General features: G+C 41.9%; 1 protein-coding gene across 1 annotated transcript; it reads left to right on the plus strand.

The window, feature by feature from the left end:
- Positions 1-206: 206 nt before the first annotated feature.
- On the plus strand, positions 207-21,400 carry LOC118430652 (solute carrier family 12 member 9-like). The gene is made up of 19 exons (XM_035841635.1): positions 207-618; positions 2,016-2,150; positions 2,647-2,781; positions 3,475-3,621; positions 4,352-4,510; positions 7,306-7,413; positions 8,304-8,415; positions 10,613-10,770; positions 11,227-11,309; positions 11,890-12,014; positions 12,453-12,645; positions 13,093-13,194; positions 13,641-13,781; positions 16,249-16,357; positions 16,818-16,951; positions 17,667-17,755; positions 18,755-18,926; positions 19,993-20,160; positions 20,670-21,400. The coding sequence occupies exons 1-19, from the start codon at positions 333-335 to the stop codon at positions 20,913-20,915; spliced, it is 2,802 nt and encodes a 933-aa protein (XP_035697528.1). The 5' UTR covers positions 207-332; the 3' UTR covers positions 20,916-21,400.
- Positions 21,401-21,717: the final 317 nt, after the last annotated feature.

A 21,717-nucleotide genomic window follows, 5' to 3' on the forward strand; every position in this document is an offset into this window, starting at 1 on the left:
CATTTACTGACGGAATATAATAGCTATGAGGAGTATATAGGAACAGTTGAAGCCTTATACAAACACAAAATACCACCGCATCAAAATCTAATTTCGTTTTGTGATAAAAATATCCGGCGATCGGCTTCAGTGGATCGAAGAAGAATGAGTGGTTCTCTGCAAATAATCCGCTCGCTTTACAGCTGGTTCGAATCTGCGCCGAATCGCGCGCTAGTGTCAGTCCTGGCCGGGTCACGTCAGGTGCAGGTCATGTGGTTCTTCCCGGCCCAGTCCGGTTCCTTGCAAGACGAAGCGAAAACGTCTTTTCCTCCTTATCCTAGCTCCTTCCCCGAATGACTGCCGTCTTCAGATTGTTCTCAAGTGTCAAGCAGCATGACTCGAAGCATCTGAAGAAGTCTGACAAGACAGAAATGGCGGAGCTTGAAGGAGCCTCCGCCAACGAGCGGTCACCGCTCATAAACTATCGCCTCTCTCGGAGCCTCAGTAGCACCCCCAGGCTGTCTTCAGACAAGGAGCCGGCGCAACCAGAGCCCGGCTCAAGGAAACTGTCCACGTTCTTAGGCGTGGTGGTGCCCTGCACCCTGTCTATGTTCAGTGTCATTCTGTTTCTACGTATGGGTAAGTAGAAAAAAGCTTCCGTCTATAATAACGTTATTTGTTTTATGACATGAATGATAAATAACGTTATAGCTTACTTCCGGGGACGATTGTTTTGACTTCAAAGTCAAAGTCCGGTTTGTAACGGTATGGCATTTGTGTGTGTGTTGTCATTTTGCATGTTTTATATGGTTTGTGTATAACGTTAACGTGTTCTGGGTCTCAGTGAAAAATAGAATATTATATATAGAAAAGTCTCTAAATTATATTGGATTTTTTGTTTGTTTATCAAGACCGGTAGAAAACGTTAAATGATGACATGATCTGTATATACGTTTGTAGATATCTGAAATATTTATTAAGATGAATATTCTTTATAAAAGTGCATGCTCAAACTTGAGAAGTTAATGTTGACATTGTTCGCATCACGGTCTAGTTAACAAGCACAAGTAAGGACTAGACCATTGAAATAACATTTGCATGACGTAACTGTACTGACAGTGAAACGACTTGTAACATGACCCTCACATGTTTGTCTGACTGTGACAAATGGCAGATTGTTCACATATATAGGACAGAAAGGCACTGTTCCAGGGCTTGGCTAAAGTTTTGCATGGTTTCTTTCATGTTGCAATGTTGATTTTTTTTTAAATTTTATAATATTATAATCGGATTCTTCAATGAATGAACAAATCTTTACAAATGGGATGATGGCATTGTAACCCCCATTGTCTGACTGAGGGCAAAGTTTGGTCATTTGTGTGATGTATGATTTTGTAATGCCATGAGGTCATGTTCAACAATGTAACCTTTTAAAGGTGAAGTCATACAAAGTAGGCCTATCAAATATTAAGATATGAGAATGGAATCTTAATTGCAACGCACTTGTATAAGATTCAGTGTAGTGGGCTATAATTTTATAAAAAGTGGAAGAAATGGTATTATAAACTCTCATCAATACGTAAGAATTTAAGGTAATAAGATACATTGCACATATAGGCTATATACAGTCATAACTGCCCAAAAAGATCACTCAGGGGATGGATGAAATCTGGTCGTTCCTTGTGAACATTGTGGATCTCTATCTACAGGTTTCCCAACATTTGTGTCAATGGGGAAATCATCCAAGGGACCACCAAGGAGTGATCACAATGGCCATATGGTACCTTATGTAGGTGCTTCCTTGACTGTATCGGTACTCAAACTATTGTCACATATTACATGTTCTACCAGCAACATTGCCCTGTTTTCTTACCTTCTTGCAGGTTTCTTAATCGGGCCAGGCTGGACTCCTTGTACTGTAGGCATTGCCCAGTTCTTCCTGACGTACAGAGAGAGAGATAATTCCAAGAGCTAAGCTTAGTATTGCTACATATTGTGTTCTAGTGGTGACGTTCTGTTTTCTTGTCTCCTTGCAGGTTTCTTGATCGGCCAGGCTGGACTCCTTGTTGGCATTGCTCAGTTCTTCCTGGCGTACTGTATCATCGGCCTGACCATCCTGTCTATCTGTGCTATCTCCACTAACGGAGCTATCGAAGGGGGAGGGGCTTACTGTATCCTTTACATTTCAAAAAAGAATATTTCTTAATGTGCAGGTAGATTTCCTGATAAAAGTCTAGGATGTTTCGTGATCTTTCAAAGTTAGGTGATGATTTTATGTGTGGCCTTCTTGACACCTTTACTCTGATTTGAAGTCTGTAAACAGTGTAAATGTAATGGGCACATAGACTTTCTGAAACTTATGACCCCCTCCTGCAAAAGTGACGTGTTCCTGATGCCACTGCTGGAGATAGAAGGGTCATTCATTCTGTGAACAAGGTTGACGGAGTTCGTCCAAAAATTTAGAGGGGTAAGTCTCAATACTGTTAATTCCAGTGTTGAGTGTTAGCATTTTTCTGTAGTGTAATTCGAAGTTGAACTGTCTTTGATTGATTTTTCATTCAAACTCTGACGTTACAATCATGAATAGACTGTGGAAATTGAATAATCTAGTTTTGAACTGTTTTACAGCTTCTTCAGTTTCCATGTAATATCCTTGACAGGTGTCAGTCATGATCAGTCGTACGCTAGGCCCAGAGTTTGGAGGTAGTGTCGGGGTTCTGTTCTACTTTGCCAACATCTTCTCCTCAGCCCTGTACGTACTGGGTCTGGTGGAGGCTCTACTGGGGAACTTTGGGGCTGAAGGTAGGTGGAAAATCACTTATAAGATCAGCCTTTTATCTTTAAGGTTCTATGTAAGTTTTTATTATCATTCTGTTAATGTAGGTATGCAACTGAAGGATTCCTCTTTATGTTCAGAATGTTTTGTTCTTTACCCTGTAGCTAGAAATACAGTAATCGCTAAAAGATTTAAAGTTTAGACATGTATTATGTCTACAATTGGTTCCAGTGGACCTTTTGTAGTTGCTGGCTCATTGTATACAAGTTCTTAGAATCTTACCCTTTAAGTATAGGTCAAAGGTATATGATGTATGTTCCCTTGCGCAAGCCCTGCCTGCTTGTCCAATTCCTGTACGACATGTAATACATACCCTTTAACCTGTAAGGTCAGAGGTTAAAGTTGAATGATGATGTGTTTACAGATGGTTCCCTGGCGCATGCCCTCCCCGTGGGACACTGGTACTCCTTCATGTAGGTCAGAGGTTAAAGTTGAATGATGATGTGTTTACAGATGGTTCCCTGGCACACGCCCTCCCCGTGGGACACTGGTACTCCTTCCTGTAGGTCAGAGGTTAAAGTTGAATGATGATGTGTTTACAGATGGTTCCCTGGCCCATGCCCTCCCAGTGGGACACTGGTACTCCTTCCTGTACGGCACACTGTTCCTGCTGTTTAACCTGTAGGTCAGAGGTCAGAGTTTACACTGTTTGTTTACAGATGGTTCCCTGGCCCATGCCCTCCCTGTGGGCCACTGGTACTCCTTCCTGTACGGCACACTGTTCCTGCTGTTCAACCTGCTGGTGTGCCTGGTCGGGGCGCAGATGTTCGCTCGGACGTCCCTCGTCATCTTCTGCGTGGTGCAAGGTACATCCATTATTCGGGGTCCACTGTTCATTGTGCTTGTTGAAAAAAAAGGAGCTAGGGGAATTTTCCAGGTGCAACGAACCTGTAAATACTGTACACAGCTGCAGTGTCTGTCCTCTCAATGGAAGACTAGCTCTTCAGTGATATAAAACTGGATTGAGATCACTTTCCTTTCCTTTTCCTTGGTGGCTACAAGTCCCACTCTATGATACTCCAGAATGCTCCTTCGTTTTCTGATACTTTAGAATGATTGATTGTGTAATATTGATAAAAGTTCCCATGCTATATATTGTACATTTGTTGTGCAAGTCATAATTATAGTCAGTAATGTTTATTATCCTCCAGTTGCCATAGTGAGTGTGTTCATCAGTTTTGGTGTGGAGTATAGTGATGAAAGTTTCCATGTTGTATCTTGTACATTAAGTACATGTGCACTGAAGTTATTACAGTCAATAATTTTTAGTGTCCTCCAGTTGCCATAGTGAGTGTGTTCATCAGTTTCGGTGTGGAGAATAGTGATGAAAGTTTCCATGTTGTATGTTGTACATTAAGTACATGTGCACTGAAGTTATCATGGTCAATAATGTTTATTATCCTCCAGTTGCCATAGTGAGTGTGTTCATCAGTTTTGGTGTGGAGAATAGTGATGAAAGTTTCCATGTTGTATCTTGTACATTAAGTCCATGTGCACTGAAGTTGTTATGGTCAACGAATGTTTATTGTTCTCCAGTTGCCATAGTGAGTGTGTTCATCAGTTTTGGTGTGGAGAACAAGCCGATGAACATCAGCCTGATCAACAGCATCCCGAACCCTGACATCGTCAACCAGACCATCAACCACTCCATGTACACTGCCTTCAACGTGGAGACCGCCAGGGAGAACCTCTGGCGTGAGTCTCTAATGCCTTAATTATTGAATAATCATTTAGTAAGCAAAAAACAAAATGCAAGACTGACTCAACCAGACCATCAACACTCCATGTACACTGCCTTCAACGTGGAGACAGCCAGGGAGAACCTCTGGCGTGAGTCTCTAATGCCTTAATTATTGAATAATCATTTAGTAAGCAAAAAACAAAATGCAAGACTGACTCAACCAGACCATCAACCACTCCATGTACACTGCCTTCAATGTGGAGACAGCTAGGGAGAACCTCTGGCGTGAGTCTCTAATGCCTTAATTATTGAATAATCATTTAGTAAGCAAAAAACAAAATGCAAGACTGACTCAACCAGACCATCAACACTCCATGTACACTGCCTTCAACGTGGAGACAGCTAGGGAGAACCTCTGGCGTGAGTCTCTAATGCCTTAATTATTGAATAATCATTTAGTAAGCAAAAAACAAAATGCAAGACTGACTCAACCAGACCATCAACCACTCCATGTACACTGCCTTCAATGTGGAGACAGCCAGAGAGAACCTCTGGCGTGAGTTTTACATGTTATTACATTACTTATTAAACAAAACAAAATAATATACACAACCCACTGATTCCACAACAGAAAATCATCAACTTCAATGTGGAGGCAGCCAGGGAAAACCTCTGGCGTGAGTTTTACATGTTATTACAACTATTTATTAAGCAAAACACCAACATATGTCAAGAATGCACTCACTCCAAAACAACTTCAACATGGAGATAGCAAAGGAAAACCTCTGGCGTGAGTCTCTAATGCCTTAATTATTGAATAATCATTTAGTAACCAAAATACCAAAATGCAAAAATATACACAAACCACTGACTCACAGCCAGACATCAATCAATCCATGTACACAGTTTTGAATGTAGAGACAGCTAACTTTAAGGATAAACCCTAACATTAGATTGTATTGTAACAGTTATAATTGCCATTAAGTAAGACACTAACACTCCCAACCAGACCATCAACCACTCCATGTACACTGCCTTCAATGTGGAGACCGCCAGGGAAAACCTCTGGCGTGAGTTTTACTTGTTACAGTAGAAGCCAGTTAATTGCACAACGGATTAACGCACACTTCTGTTAACTGCACGGAATTTCAAAATCCAAAACCGGTGCGGTCCAGCTAGATAACTTCGCATTATTGCACCAGTCGGATGATTGCACCAAATTCACTGGCAAATAGGCCGTGCAATTAAGCGGCTTCTACTGTATTACCAAAACACCAAAATATATCAAGAATATAGTTCAATAAACACAACATACTCATTACAAAACAAATTTAACACGGAGACAGCCAGGGAGAATCTCTGACATGAGTCTCTAATGCCTTAATTATTGAATAATCATTTAGTAAGCAATATACCAAAATGCAAAAATATACACAAACCACTGACTGACTCTGCCAGACATCAACCACTCCATGTACACTGCCTTCAATGTGGAGACCGCTAGGGAAAACCTCTGGCGTGAGTTTTACATGGATCTTACAGTATTCTTACTGTTAGCTCCTAAGGAATGAGTATACACAACCCACTGATTCCAAAACAGAATATGATCAAATTCTTTGTGGAGACAGCCAGGGAAAACCTCTGGCGTGAGTTTTACATGTTATTACAACTATTTATTAAGCAAAACACCAACATATGTCCAAAACAACTTCATCACGGAGATAGCAAAGGAAAACCTCTGGTGTGAGTCTCTAATGACTTAATTATTGAATAGTCATTTAGTAAGCAAAATACCAAAATGTAAGAATATACACAACCCACTGACTGACCCATCCAGACATCAACCACTCCATGTACACTGCCTTCAACGTGGAGACCGCCAGAGAGAACCTCTGTCGTGAGTTTTACATGTTATTACAACTATTCATTAAGCAAAACACCAACATATGTCAAGAATACACTCACTCCAAAACAACTTCATCTTGGGGATAGCAAAGGAAAACCTCTGGTGTGAGTCTCTAATGACTTAGTTATTGAATAATCATTTAGTAACCAAAATACCAAAATGCAAAAATATACACAAACCACTGACTGACTCTGCCAGACATCAACCACTCCATGTACACTGCCTTCAACGCGGAGACAGCCAGGGAAAACCTCAAAGCACCAAAATATGTAGAGAATGTACACAACACACTCGTTCCAAAACAGCTTTAACACGGAGACAGCCAGGGAAAACCTCTGGCTTGAATTTTACATTTTATTTCCACTACAAAGAATTTTACAACCCACTCACTCTTATCCTAACCATCATAACTTCTGGCATGATATTTGTTTGCTCCTTTTGGGGTTTCTTCTAATTGTTTACGATCAATCACTAAATCCTTTTAATTTTTATATGAGATATGAATTCAATGTTGAAAAAATCTATGGTCACATTTGTATGTGTATATTTATGTTTTGACAGATAATAGATTCAATCATGTTGAATTAACAATGTAATGTACACATGTACCATCATGTACCTTATGATCATAATAGGATATATTTTCACCCCCAACTGATTTTGGGACTGACTACAGCACAGGCACCATCATGAACTTTGCTACAGTATTTGCCATCATGTTTAATTAGTACTACATGTCTGTACTCACCATAATATGCTGACAGCAGGTTTTGTTTGTGTTCCCAGCGGATTTCGGGACTGACATCATGAACTTTTCTACAGTGTTCGCTATAATGTTTCATTATTACTACATGTCTGTACACACCATAATATGCTCACAGCATGTTTTGTTTGTGTTCCCAGCGGATTTCGGGACTGACTACAGCACTGGCACCATCATGAACTTTGCTACGGTGTTCGCCATCATGTTTAACGGCTGCACGGGCATCATGGCAGGAGCCAACATGTCAGGTAAACAATTGGTCTGTATTAAGTTTGAAGCTCTATCAAGCCCCTGACACAATCAAGCCCCTGACATAATCAAGCCCCTGACACAAGGTTGTCTCCAAGCTCTATCCTTCCTTTCTGGGATGTGTTGGGAAGGTAAAAAATTCAAACCCTGCCAATTCAAAAAAGTTTGTGGCATGAAATTTATCAAAATACATACTAAGCGTATAAGGCCACACCAATTTAATTTCTTGGTTCACGGATTTTTTCATAAAAAATATGGAGCGAGAGGGGGAAATAAAAATAAAAATTGTAAAATGGTTGGGGTAATGGTAACGGCTAATCCAAAACATAAAGAAAAAAAGTTTTCAGCCTGAAAAAAGTACAAAAACACTATCATTGTACAGTAACAGCACCTGTACCCTCACTTTAAGGAGCTTATAATATAAAGGCCAATTTGCTGCACCAGAGAGTTGGTGAATGGTTTCATTAATGGTGAAAATTTGCTGAGTGGTAATTTTTATTTTTTTTCCCAAAAAATAGGAGCGAGCGAATCTGTGAGCCAAGAAATTAAATTGGTGTGGCCTAAGGACAGATTAAAGAACAAAATTAACAACATGGGCTCCCAAACAACGAGTTGGACAGGAAAATGTCACACTTTTTTTTAAAGACCTCGCTACAACTTTATTTGCCCCTGATCACTCCCCAACCAACATCAGCAACACTTCTAGTTTGACAACATTGTAGCAATGCAGTTCCTTCGGTAAAGTGTAGCAAACTGTTTCACAATTCTGTGACAATTTTATTGAGGCAAATCCAAGCAGATCCTTTACAATTCTATGATGTTTTTTTACATCCAGCAACCTGGCAAACCCCAGCAGATCCTTTACACATGATTTATTTTTTGCATACAGGTGACCTGGCAAACCCCAGCAGATCCATCCCCATCGGCACCATCTGTGCAGTGATGGCCACCTTCGTGGTGTACCTGCTCCTCTGCATCTTTGTGGCATTCACCTGTGAAAGGTGAGAACACCACGTTTTCAAATGTCAGACATGTTCTTGTACAGGAATCTGAAAATTAAACTGGTACTCATGACGAAAAATGCTTGTGATGAGAAGCATTCACCAGGCATCCGCCATGGTTTCTTCAGCTCTGAAGGGTCACGTGACATGAGAGTTGGAGGTCACTCTATTTATTAGTCACTTGACTGGACTTTACTGGACGATTGTGTTGTAGATGGGGAGGGAGTCGGACATGTTCTTGATCCCTAGTTATTCCTTACAACTGGTTCCACTGCAACATAAGAGATGGCCAATTGGCTCTAAAGACAAGCCAGCGTATCTTTGTGGTCTTCATCTAATTTGTTAATGTCAGATTTGCATACTGTATCTGTATCTATATAGCCGGTATAACCACGCTTCAGCGTAACGCAGCAGCTGTACTTTTCCACTGAATTCAATACATGTTCAGAAAACTGCATATTGTAAATTGCAATTGCGTATGTTCTTATGTACCATTTCAGAAGTTTTCTGCAAAGGCTAGGGCTGGTGAAAATACCATGTATCATGTGACTGTCATGTGATTATCATGTGTTCCTTACACAGAGACCTGCTTCAGAATAACTACATGGTGCTGCAGTACATCAACATGTGGGCACCCTTACCAGTGATAGGTCTATCTGCACATATCATGTGTAGACCATGCTGATATCATGTGACTGTCATGTGATTGTCATGTGACTGTCATGTGATTATCATGTGTTCCTTACTCAGAGACTTGCTGCAGAATAACTACATGGTGCTCCAGTATATCAACATGTGGGCACCCTTACCAGTGATAGGTCTGTCTGCATATATCAAGTGTAGACCATGCTAATATCATGTGACTGTCATGTGATAATCATGTGGACTTGCATTCCTTACACAGAGACCTGTTGCAGAATAACTACATGGTGCTCCAGTACATCAACATGTGGGCACCCTTACCAGTGATATGTCTATCTGCAGATATCATGTGTAGACCATGCTAATATCATATGACTATCATGTGATGATCATGTGATGATCATGTGATGATCATGAGGATTATGTTCCTTCCACAGAGACCTGCTACAGAATAACTACATGGTGCTACAGTACATCTACATGTGGGCACCCTTACCAGTGATAGGTCTGTCTGCACATATCATGTTTAGACCATGCTTACATCATGTGACTGTCATGTGACAGTCAAGTGATTATCATGTGGACTTGCATTCCTTTCACAGAGACCTGCTGCTGAATAACTACATGGTGCTAACAGTACATCAACAGTGGGCACCCTTACCACTATGATAGGTCTATCTGCATATATCATGTGATGACCTTGCTAATATCATGTGACTGTCATGTGATTGTCATGTGACTGTCATGTGATTATCATGTGTTCCTTACTCAGAGACCTACTGCAGAATAACTACATGGTGCTAACAGTTCATCAACATGTGGGCACTCTTACCAGTGCTGCATATCATGTGCAGACCATGCTAATATCATGTGACTGTCATGTGATAATCATGTGGACTTGCATTCCTTACACAGAGACCTTCTGCAGAATAACTACATGGTGCTGCAGTACATCACCATGTGGGCACCTTTACCAGTGATAGGTCTATCTGCAGACATCATGTACAGACCATGCTAATATCATGTGAAGATCATGCTAATGTCATGTGACTGTCATGTGATTACCATGTGTTCCTTACACAGAGACCTGCTGCAGAATAACAACGTATTACATGGTGCTGCAGTACATCAACATGTGGGCACCCTTACCAGTGATAGGTCTGTCTGCATATATCATGTGTAGACCATGCTTACATCATGTGACTGTCATGTGACTGTCATGTGATTACCATGTGTTCCTTCCACAGAGACCTACTGCAGAATAACTACATGGTGCTGCAGTACATCAACATGTGGGCACCCTTACCAGTGATAGGTCTGTCTGCACATATCATGTGAAGACCATGCTAGTATCATGTGACTGTCATGTGATTACCATGTGTTCCTTACACAGAGACCTGTTGCAGAATAACTACATGGTGCTCCAGTACATCAACATGTGGGCACTCTTACCTGTGATAGGTCTGTCTGCATATATCATGTGTAGACCATGTGTAGACCATGTTATTCATATGACTATCATGTGATGATCATGTGGATTATGTTCCTTCCACAGAGACCTTCTGCAGAATAACTACATGGTGCTCCAGTACATCAACATGTGGGCACCCTTACCAGTGATAGGTCTATACTCAGCCACTCTGTCTGCTGCTCTCAGCTGTCTCATTGGAGCATCTAGGATCCTGGAGGCTCTGTCTCGGGACAAGCTCTTTGGTAGGTTGAAATATGCTGGTGCTGGAGAGTTTGTCCTCACTTTTCTAATCTCTAAATTTGGTATATGAATTGGCATCGATTGTCAGCAGTTATATGGTACTGAATATAGAAACTACAAAAATGTTGCTTTAGTTCCTCTAATGTCTCAGTGACTGTTGTTCACATTTCTCAGTGAAATATGGAAGTTGAAACAGTCAGAATTGCCCTGAGGAAAGTGACAGATGGTCATTGAAACGTTGGTGGAAATAAAAGAACAGTTGTGTAAGAATACACCTTGCAGGAAAGGAGGCATTCTAATACTCTGATCACACTTATAGCAGTTAGAACGTTTTGTTGTTTATTGCTGGAGGTGTTCTGCTGATGTGGATCAATCACAGTTTGGTCCCATAACACCATCATGAATGAGTCATGTGATTGTCATGTGAACATCCTGTGATTGTACGTTGTTTATTGTAGGAGGTGTCTTGCGGATGTTGACCATCACCAATCGCAGTGGCAACCCGTATGTGGCCGTGTTTGTGTCCTGGTTCTTAGTACAGGTAAGTCACAATTTTTTTATTGCACCAGAGTTGGCTCGTTGTGTCTTATGATATTCTATTGAATTCATCATCATTATCATCAGTCAGGAAGCCATAGAATGCCCCATCTTAACTACGAATTCCTAAAACTGCACACCCAGCATGGTGGAACCCCAGTTTCAACCCCATTGGCCTTGCCTGGTATCTTTTTTCCATCACAGAGCTTCCCCTTGCAATTTTTTCGAACAGCCCTTCTCCCCTCTTTAGCTAATTTTTCAGCAGGAATGGTATCAATGTTGCTGTGTTAGACATTTTGTGCTATAAAGGCTCTTTTCATCAGGACTGAACTGTTAGTTTTTCAGCATTCTAACAGCCCTTTTGTATACTTACTTACCAGGACTGAACTGTTTTGTTTCTCAGTGTGCTGACAACCCTTCTCCTACATGTTCTCTCCCCCTCAGTTGAACCTGTTGATCCAGAAGGGGAATGTGCTGGGTCTGATCATGTCCCTAGTGTGGTAACTTTATATAGTATATACTTCCTTACCAGGCCTGAACTATTTTGTTTTCTCAGTGTGCTAACAGCCTATCTTTCCCCCCAGTTGATCCTGTTGATCCAGCAGGTGAACGCCCTGGCCCCCATCGTGTCCCTGCTGTTCATCCTGTGTTACGCTGCTGTCAACATCGCCTGCCTCGCACTGGAGTGGGCCTCCGCTCCCAACTTCAGGTGAGCTTTATAACCTATTTTGTGCCAAACAGTTTTGGGCATTGTATCAATTGTAGTAATGGGAATTAGGTTGGCACTGAAAATATGAATGTTAATATGATCAATATGATCAATCTCAAGATGTTTATTTATTTTTTTTTAGGCCGATGCTTAACACACCTGCTTGCTGTTTACATGATTGTTTGTTTACTTGTTTATTGTTTATTTGTTTAGACCAATGTTCAAGTCCTTCACCTGGCACTCCTACCTGCTATTTACATGTTTGTTTACTTGTTTATTGTTTATTTTGACCGATGTTTAAGTACTTCACCTGACACACCTGCCTGCTCTTTGTTTACTTGTTTGTTTATTTCTTTGTGTACACTGGTGTTTAAGTACTTCACCTGGCACATCTATCTGTTGTTTACATATTTGTTTACTTGTTTATTGTTTGTGTAGACCAATGTTCAAGTACTTCACCTGGCACACCTGCCTGCTTGGAGCCATCAGTTGCCTGGTGATGATGTTCCTCATTGACCCGATGTACGCGGCCATTGCCATCGCCTGTGTGGCTGTCCTGGTGCTCGTGATCCACTACTTGTCTCCTGATTCCTCCTGGGGCTCTATCACACAGGCTCTCATCTTCCACCAGGTGAGTAACATGTGACTGTCATGTGAACATCATGTGACTGTCATGCAGGGCTCTAGCCAGCTGGAAATTTTTTTCCGTCAGCCAATTCCCTTTGTCGCGAAAACACTCTTCCATGAGTTAGAAAGACTGAACTGAGACCTTGAAAAACGGGTTTTTAATGAGATTATCGTATGCTAAAGGGCACCGACACACTTCGGCAACAATAAAAACAATAGCAAAACAGTGTGTGGCTTTTACGGCCGTGGACGGCATCCCCAAGCCGCCTGTAGCTTCAACCAAGGATTTTTGTGCGTCAAGGTTGACGGATTGGTTTTAAAATTTTTCCGTCACACGCAGCAAATTTCCGTCAATTGACGGAAAAACGGACGCTGGCTAGAGCCCTGCTGTCATGTGAACATCATGTGACTGTCAAGTGAACATCATGTGACTGTCATGTCTCCCCTGTAGGTCCGTAAGTACCTGCTTCTCCTGGACATCAGGAAGGACCACATCAAGTACTGGCGGCCGCAGATGCTGCTGCTGGTCAACAACCCACGGTCATGCTGCCAGGTGACTATCATGTGACTGACATGTGACTATCATGTGACTAACAATACACTCTGAATACCCTGCAAACATGTTACTCTGTATTATGTGAATATCGTTAGCTCCACATAGATACTGTGCCAATATCTTTTCGATGACCTGAAAATATTGTGACATGTGCACATCATAGTTCCACTTAATACACATAAAATGTAGACAGCCCCTGAACACCACATATATCCCATTTGAATGTCCTTAAGATTGTTAGGTTCTCATTAGAAAGCTGTAAATATATGTCTATCAAATGATTATCATGGGACTATCATGTCAACACCATGTGAACATCATGTGAAGACCATTTGAGTGTCATGTGAACATCATGTGAGTGTCATGTGAACATCATGTGAACATCATGTGAACATCATGTGAATACCACGTCAACATCATGTGAATGGTGTGTCCCTCTACAGATCATCTCCTTCACCAATGATCTGAAGAAGGGCGGGCTGTTTGTGGTGGGTCACGTGGAGGTCGGCAGCCTGTGCGAGCAGCCGTACGACCCCATGCAGCGCCAGACGACCTTCTGGATGAACCTGGTCGACAACTTGAAGGTTCGTCATTTATTGCTTTTGCTGTGATTGATTGATTAATGAATGCATGAATGATACCTTTTCTGCCCCACTCATGATCAGCTAAGCACAGCTCGCAACAAATACATGTACAAAACATGTTGTAGAAATGATGAAATATGACTACTACATGTGAATGCCATGAACTCTGCACAATTTTGTTGAAGGCATTTATTACCCTTGCCAGAATAGCCATTCTGGCAAAGGTTATATTTTCGGTCCGGTTGTGTGCTTTCCCCCCGTTTGTGAGCAGCATAACTCCAGAAGACTGCGACGGATGCGGCTGATATTTGGTGGGTGGGTAGGGGTCTGAAGAAAGAAAGGGGAGTTCGATAATGGGCCCCCTAGCGGCTTGCTAAGGTACTGCAACGGACCCTGCATGCTTGATATCTCGCGTATTGGACTTGCTGCGGTCGTGATTTTTGAGTGGTGGGGACCCCTTAAAGCAGAGAGTGACTGCTGCGAGTTTGGGCCCCCTAGTGGCTTTCCTGGAAGTGCAGGCGCCGGTTTACTTGCAAAATTTTGTCCGTGGACAGCATAACTCGAGAAGACTTCGACGGACGCTGATGATATTTGGTGGGTGGGTAGGGGTCTGGAAAACGGAGGTCAAGTTCGATGATGGGCCCCCTAGCGGCTTCCCTTGGTACTGCAGCGCAACTTCCGGGCGTGTTTTCTCATCTTCTAAACATGGTATGGTCACGAATTTTGGGTGTTAGGTAGCTCTTGTGCTCAGGAGTTAGTGACATAAGTTTGGGCCCCCTAGCAGCTAGTTTAGGGATAGCAGGGGCATTCTTGTCAAAACTTCTGAAGCATTACAACCCCCCAGCCTGGTTTGGTTGATTCCAGCTGCAGCTGTGCCTGACAGTTGACGGGTTCCCGAGGCCCACGGGTCAGGCTCCCAGACCCCACATATCAGTTTCCAGACTGGCGCCGGACCATACCAACCAGTTAGCAAAATAGGTAGGATTTGTTGGTGAAAGGACTTTTCCATAACTCCAGAAGGGAACAACGGATTTTTACCTTTGCCAGAATGGCTAAGGTTATGTTTTGGGCGTGTTTGTGTGTCTGTGTGTGTGTGTGTGTGAACAGCATAACTCAAGAAGCCTTGGATGGATCCTGATGATATTTGGTGGGTGGGTGGGGGTCGGGAAAACGAAGGTTAAGTTCGATAATGGGCCCCCTAGCGGCTTGCTAAGGTACTGCAGGGGAAACTCAATTTTTTATATCTCGTGTTCTGGACATGCTGTGGTCATGATTTTTGAGTGGTAGATAGCCCTCGGAGCAGAGAGTTAGTGCTGTGAGTTTGGGCCCCCTAGCGGCTTTTTTGGAACTGCAGGCGCCGGTTTCCTTTCAAACTTTAGGAAACCGGCGTTATTTGCATAATTAATGAGAAAATATGAACGTGTTGACGGATCGTCATGATTTTTGGCATGTAAATAGCCTAAGTGAAGACTTATATAATGTGATATTTATTATGCAAATCAACAGCTAATTTGCATAACTGATTAGGAAAAGTTCATAAATCAACAGCATTCCATTATAGTACTTTCAAAGTTGTCACATATGTAACTGAGAAAGAGGGAAGAAAGTAAGAGGTGTATCTAAAGACTTGAAAAGAGAATAACTCAAGAATGGATCAAAGGATCAACATGATTTTTGGTATGCTGATATCAATTAATTGTAACTTGGGATCTAATTTGCATAATCAATGCCGAAATTTTATAAACCAACTCCAAGCATATAATCTTGCAATGAAATGAAATGAGTAACGCATTTGTCTACAGACATGATTCTACATAACAAACCTGGTTTAGTTGGCAAAGGTATGTGTTCGTGGAACTCTAGTTATCAATGGGCTTATTTTGTGTAAAACGATTCAGCTGAGTGGAGAAGCTTAAGGATATCAATTTAATAGCATGACTGTCATGTGAAAAACATGTGAATGCAATCTAGACATTTAAGGGCTGAACATAGACTGATAGAGAAGAATATCTTGTGTCTATCATGACTTTTGTGACAATCATGTGACGATCATGTGAACAGCATGTGACGATCACATGTTTATCATTTCCACCCTCCAGGTGAAGGCATTTGTGGAGCTGACCCTGTGCCCCACAGTGCAGCTGGGAGTGGAGACGACCATGTGAACAGCATGTGACGATCATGTGAACAGCATGTGACGATCATGTGTACAGCATGTCATGATCATGTGAAGAGCATGTGAACAGCATGTGACTATCACATGTTTATTATTTTCACCCCCAGGTGAAGGCGTTTCTGGAGCAGACCCTGTGCCCCACAGTGCAGCTGGGAGTGAAGACGATCATGTGAACAGCATGTGACGATCATGTGAACAGCATGTGACGATCATGTGTACAGCATGTGACGATCATGTGACGATCATGTGAACAGCATGTGTCTATCTCATGTTTATTATTTCCACCCCCAGGTGAAGGCGTTTGTGGAGCTGACCCTGTGCCCCACAGTGCAGCTGGGAGTGGAAAACCTGATGAGAATATCAGGACTGGGAGGCATGAAGCCAAACACAGTCATGATGGGTAGGGTATTACACTCTTCTCTGGTTTGAACATCTTGCAAATATCATGTGAATACCATGTGAACATCATGTTAACACCATGTGAACATCATGTAAATACATGTACCATGTGAACATTACGTGAATACCATGTGAACATTGAGTGAACACCATGTGAATACCATGTGAACATCATCTGAATACCATGTGAACATCATCTGAACATTATGTGAACCATCATATATACCATGTGAACATTGAGTGAACATCATGTGAACTGTGACCATGTGATTAGCATGTGAACATCATGTGAATACCATGTGAACATTGTGTGAATACTATGAAAATGTGATATGAACATCATGTGAGTAGCATGTGTAGCATGTGTATGATTTATGAATGCCTTAAACATTGCAACTTTCTCATCAAACTATGCTAATGATTGACAGCATCCCCACATATTCTGCTTGTTTGTTTGTCAGGTTTCTATGACAACTGTGCCCAGGAAGACACCTTCCTCTCCATGGACGTCTTCAAGGAGCCGAAGGAGAAGCGTGTGCAGTTTGCTGATGAGGAGTACGGCAGGATGGGGGAGGCATTTCCACCTCTCAGGAAGGTTTGTACAATCATGCATTATCACAGAGAAACTTTCTGTGTCCTCAAAGATGTGACTTCTCTGTGTCTGCTTCTACAATTCACAGTTTATACCATGTGACAGTGCTGCTTGCTGTGATTGCTTTGTTAAATGGATAAATTGTGGCTAATTTGTCATATCGAGAATTCTAGATACAGAATACAGAATCTGTGTACATTAGATGCTAATAAAATTAGTCATGCAGCGCTTTGCTGTGACAAGTCTTTCAATATCATACAGCCGACTGCAGCTACCTACGATATATCTTTTTTTTGAAAGCTGACATGTGGGACCGCGTAGCGCAGTGGCAGTGTGTTCGGCTCGGGACCGAGAGGTCTCGGGTTCAAATCCGACTGCCGTGCTACCGATCTTGTGCCCTTGGGAAAGGCACTTTACATGACTTTCCTCACTTGGCTCAGGTGAAAATGAGTACCTAGCTTCGGCTAGGGCCATCCCTCGGACCCTTGTCTGGGGAGAGCCATACCCCAGGCACGTTAAAGAACCCCCACATGTGCGATGGTGAGGCGTGCAATGGTGCAAAATCCTTCGGTCTAGAATTGGTGATTCTCTACAAATCACCCGGACTCCGGGAAGAATAGTGACATATCAGTCACTAATGGAGATCTGTACAACCAAACCAAACATGTGTCATTAAGGGTCAATCACACCACATTTTTTCCCTTCCATTCCTTGCTAGCTGGGGGATGAAAAGGTGCTGAATCTTTCGGAGTACGTGGCCATCATCAGTGATGCCATCAAGCTGACCAAGAACGTCTGTCTGCTGCGGTATGTAACACTGCAGTCTGTTGAAGCTCTACATGCGTACATTGTACGGCCTGTTAAAAAATAAGACAGTGAAATTGTACGCCCTTACACTAGGAGCACATCCTCTGACAAGCATGAAATTCTGATTGACCAGGGATGCTGCAGGTCACATGTGGCCTGTCTGACCAGGGATGCTACAGGTCACATGTGGCCTGTCTGACAGTAAATTTGCTTCATTCCCCCAAATGTGCACCTAAAAATGTGGGAAATGGTGTTTCAGAGAGTTATAAATTTTACAATTTTCTGAGTGAGGATGTCCCCAGACCCCCTACAATACTCGCATCTGCAGCGCTCGCCGAACAGCAAGAAATTTGGACACTCTTTGATAAGATCCTAGCTATAAGCCTGGTTGAAGCTCATGACATTTATAAATGTCAATTGACTCTGTCATTGTTAACCTGCATAGTAAAACTATTTCATGGTTTATGTTGTTATGGAAATGTGTCAGTACTGTTATTGTTATTGTGTTTTCAAGTATAAGTCCAGGACTGCCTGAAAAGCAGGTCTAGGTTTGACCTGAGTGTACACTCCTGGTTAAACAAATAAAGTGAAGTAAAGTGCCATTGGATAGCTCATCAATGTTTCATAATGATTACATTGCAGCAGTACTCATTAAGAAATGGCATGGACGATTAAGCAACTACTACGTCAATATTTTGTTGTTGTATTGCTTAGAATATACACAATCAATGGGACAATCTATTATGTCTAGGAGCTGTTTTCTGTATATTCCTAGAAATGAAGTGTAACAATCTTGAAAATTAAATGTGCTTTTTCAGCGAGGTAGATCCCATTTGGTCTAGCCAATTCTCTTGCGTTGTGCGTCGTTTTTGTTTTTACATGGGCAAAAAAATGTGTCCTAGGCGACGAACATCGTACAACATTTATATGACAAGTCATTTTTTGCCTTGTGTAAACCAGCCCTTAGATAGACTAATGATTTGAGTATAAATTCCGCAGGTACTTCCGCCAGATGGACCGCGCGGCCCTGTTCTCCCAGAAGCAGACCAAGTACATCGACGTCTGGCCTGTCAACATGATGAAACCCGAGATGGCCAGCTACTTTGACGTGACCTGCTTCTTCCTGCTGCAGCTGGCCTGTATCCTGAATATGGTGCCGCACTGGAGAAAGGTGGGGGTTGTGATAAAGCCCCGTTTACAAATCAAGAATTTAGCTCGGCTGAGTTGTCAGCGAGCTCTAAATTACGAGGAGGTATGACCCTGATGCCGACGAAGAAACTCTGCCATTTGTTCGTAGGCATCAGGTTCATGCCTCCTCGTAATTTAGAGCTCGCTGACAACTTGGCCGAGCTAAATTCTTGATTTGTAAACGGGGCTTAAACAGTACTCTAACACTGTTGGGAGTTTAATCAAAACTTTCCTTTCAATGCTAAACTCTTTGCTATGACAGAAAAGCTTTTTTTGCTATTGACCTGCTGCAACTGGCCTGTATTCTGAACATGGTGCCGCACTGGAGAAAGGTGGGATATCATGATTAACAGTACTCTATCATCAAAACTTTGTTTTCAATTCTAAAATCTTTCCTAAGGCAGGATTACTGCTGCAACTGGCTTGTATCATCAACATGGTGTCGCTCTGGAGAAAGGTGGGGGTTAGGATAAATGGTACTCAATCAGTGTTAGCGTTTCTTTTCGATGCTAAAATCTTTGCTAAGGTAGGAAAGCTTTTTTTTGGTTATTCCTGCTGCAACTGGCCTGTATCCTGAACATGGTAATGCACTGGAGAAAGGTGGGGGTTGTGAATGAATGAAGACCTTTATTGTACATTTTTGCCCAACCAAGCTAAGCGCAGGTCACAACAAAGATAAAACATACATGTAAAAGTATCACAGATCTAGTCTAGCATAGAAGCTTGGCTTCTTCTTGCTTCTTGGCAATGGTGAAAATGTAGGATTGTTTGGTCTAGCATTAATGAATGAGAAATATGAATTTATCAGTACTTCTCCAAGTAAAACAAACTGAAGCTCTATTATAGCCTGTAAGTACTAAAATTTGTATTCAAAGAGATCATTCAAAGAATTTTTGAGGCTTTTTAAAATGACTTTTAGTGGCCGGTCAGTGTGACCTTTTTTTAACGAGTTTGCTCAGTGCAAGATGACATTGACCACTTCTTAATTACTGTAGCAGCATCTAGATCTCTTCTCCTTTAATCAGAAACAATCATGTACTCTTTTCCAGGTGACCCGCATGCGTGTGTTCCTCTGTGTGGAGGGCGGAGACCACAACGAGCCCGGCACGAGGCGGCGAGAGGCAAAACTTAAGGAGCTTCTGACGCAGCTCCGCATCCAGGCTGACATCAACATCATCAACTGGGAACATGTCATCTGTCTAAGGGGCAATTCGGAGGTAATTCATACAGGATAAATTACAGAATAAAGAGACTCTTTTTACACAACCAGTGCTTTATTCTCACCGCACTGGTTGTGTAAAAAGAGTCTCTTTATTCAGTGACGTACCAACCTGATGAAACTGTTCACGGAAGGATAAATTACATGTTGCTGAGTATATGATAACACAATTTGTATCACCATGAATCTTATGAAAACATGTAGCATAAGCACAATGCATTATGTTTGTTGAACTGAAACATTTAATGCAATGTCGTCTCTGTAAGGCTTTAAAAAATGTAGAATCAAGCAGTGGGAGAGACGGGTAGGAATTTCCAATCACGGTGATTCAGTATTATTTATGACCTACATTTTTTCACTTTACCTGTGCATGGGCTCTATTGGAATCAATATAATGTAGCTGAAGATTGTATAAAATTATAGAAGTGACTTCATGCATGCAGTATGGGTTGTAACATGAGAAGTTTGCCCTTCACACTGTGACCATGACCATGTCCTCTTCTGTAGGGAACTGTCCTCACAGACGAGGCGCCCGTTGCCATGGCAATCACGGAAGAGTACCTGCGCGCGATGAACGAACTCATCAAGCAGCAGTCGCAGAACACGGCCGTGAACTTTCTGTACCTGACCCGCCCGCCGGTCGACACCAGTCGCTACCCAGAATACCTCAGCAGATATGACCTTTTGACCCATGACCTCCCTCCCACGGTCTTGGTTCATGGACTCAGTGCTGTGACCAGTACTGACCTGTGATTACCTTTTAAACTACAACCTTCGACCTATGACCACCCCCATCATCTTGCCCATCACCCTCCTACACTGTTCGTCCACAAACTCATGATGAGTTCTATCAGGACTTAACATTTGATTCTCTTATTCACCTGTATGATCTTCAACTTAAAATGATCCGGAGATGTCAAGCTAACATTCTATGATATTGGGCTAATTATGTACAGGGGTGGTTACAAAACTATTTGAGGCCTCCTCTCAGAATCTTTTCCTAGAATATTCATCCAACAGTTTTATTCCGGTTACTCGTCACTAACCAGTTTTCTTGCTGCTTTCAACTCAGACACACACAAAAAATTCTTGCCAAGAGCATGAACTCTGTCAAGGTCATGTAGTATGTTCAAGGTCAGACGGGGACCTGTTACTATGATGGTTTTCTTCAGAATACCTACTGGTCACTTTGTAGCTCACAAGCTGATTTAGAATCTCTTTACAAAAACAACAGTTTGAAGTACTAGTACTTACAATGTATTTCATGAACTTGACTGTTTGTTGTGTCAGTGCTTATGTATGGGCACTTTAATACGAAAGGTATCTCTTTTTTTCTGTCTTTGTTCCCTAATTTCTGTCTGTGTATGTCTTACATGGAGTAATAATAAATACATCTGGTGTATTACTAGTATTTGCAGCCAATAGGTTCCCAATGTTAGCGTAATGAGGCATCTCCTCAAACACGGGACCCCGTTTTACATCCCTTAATATTTATGAACTTTGATAATATGTCATTATTATGTAGTTATACATGTAGATGTGCAATTTATTGACC

Source organism: Branchiostoma floridae, chromosome 14 (assembly GCF_000003815.2).
Source record: "Branchiostoma floridae strain S238N-H82 chromosome 14, Bfl_VNyyK, whole genome shotgun sequence".
Taxonomy (NCBI): Eukaryota; Metazoa; Chordata; class Leptocardii; order Amphioxiformes; family Branchiostomatidae; genus Branchiostoma; species Branchiostoma floridae.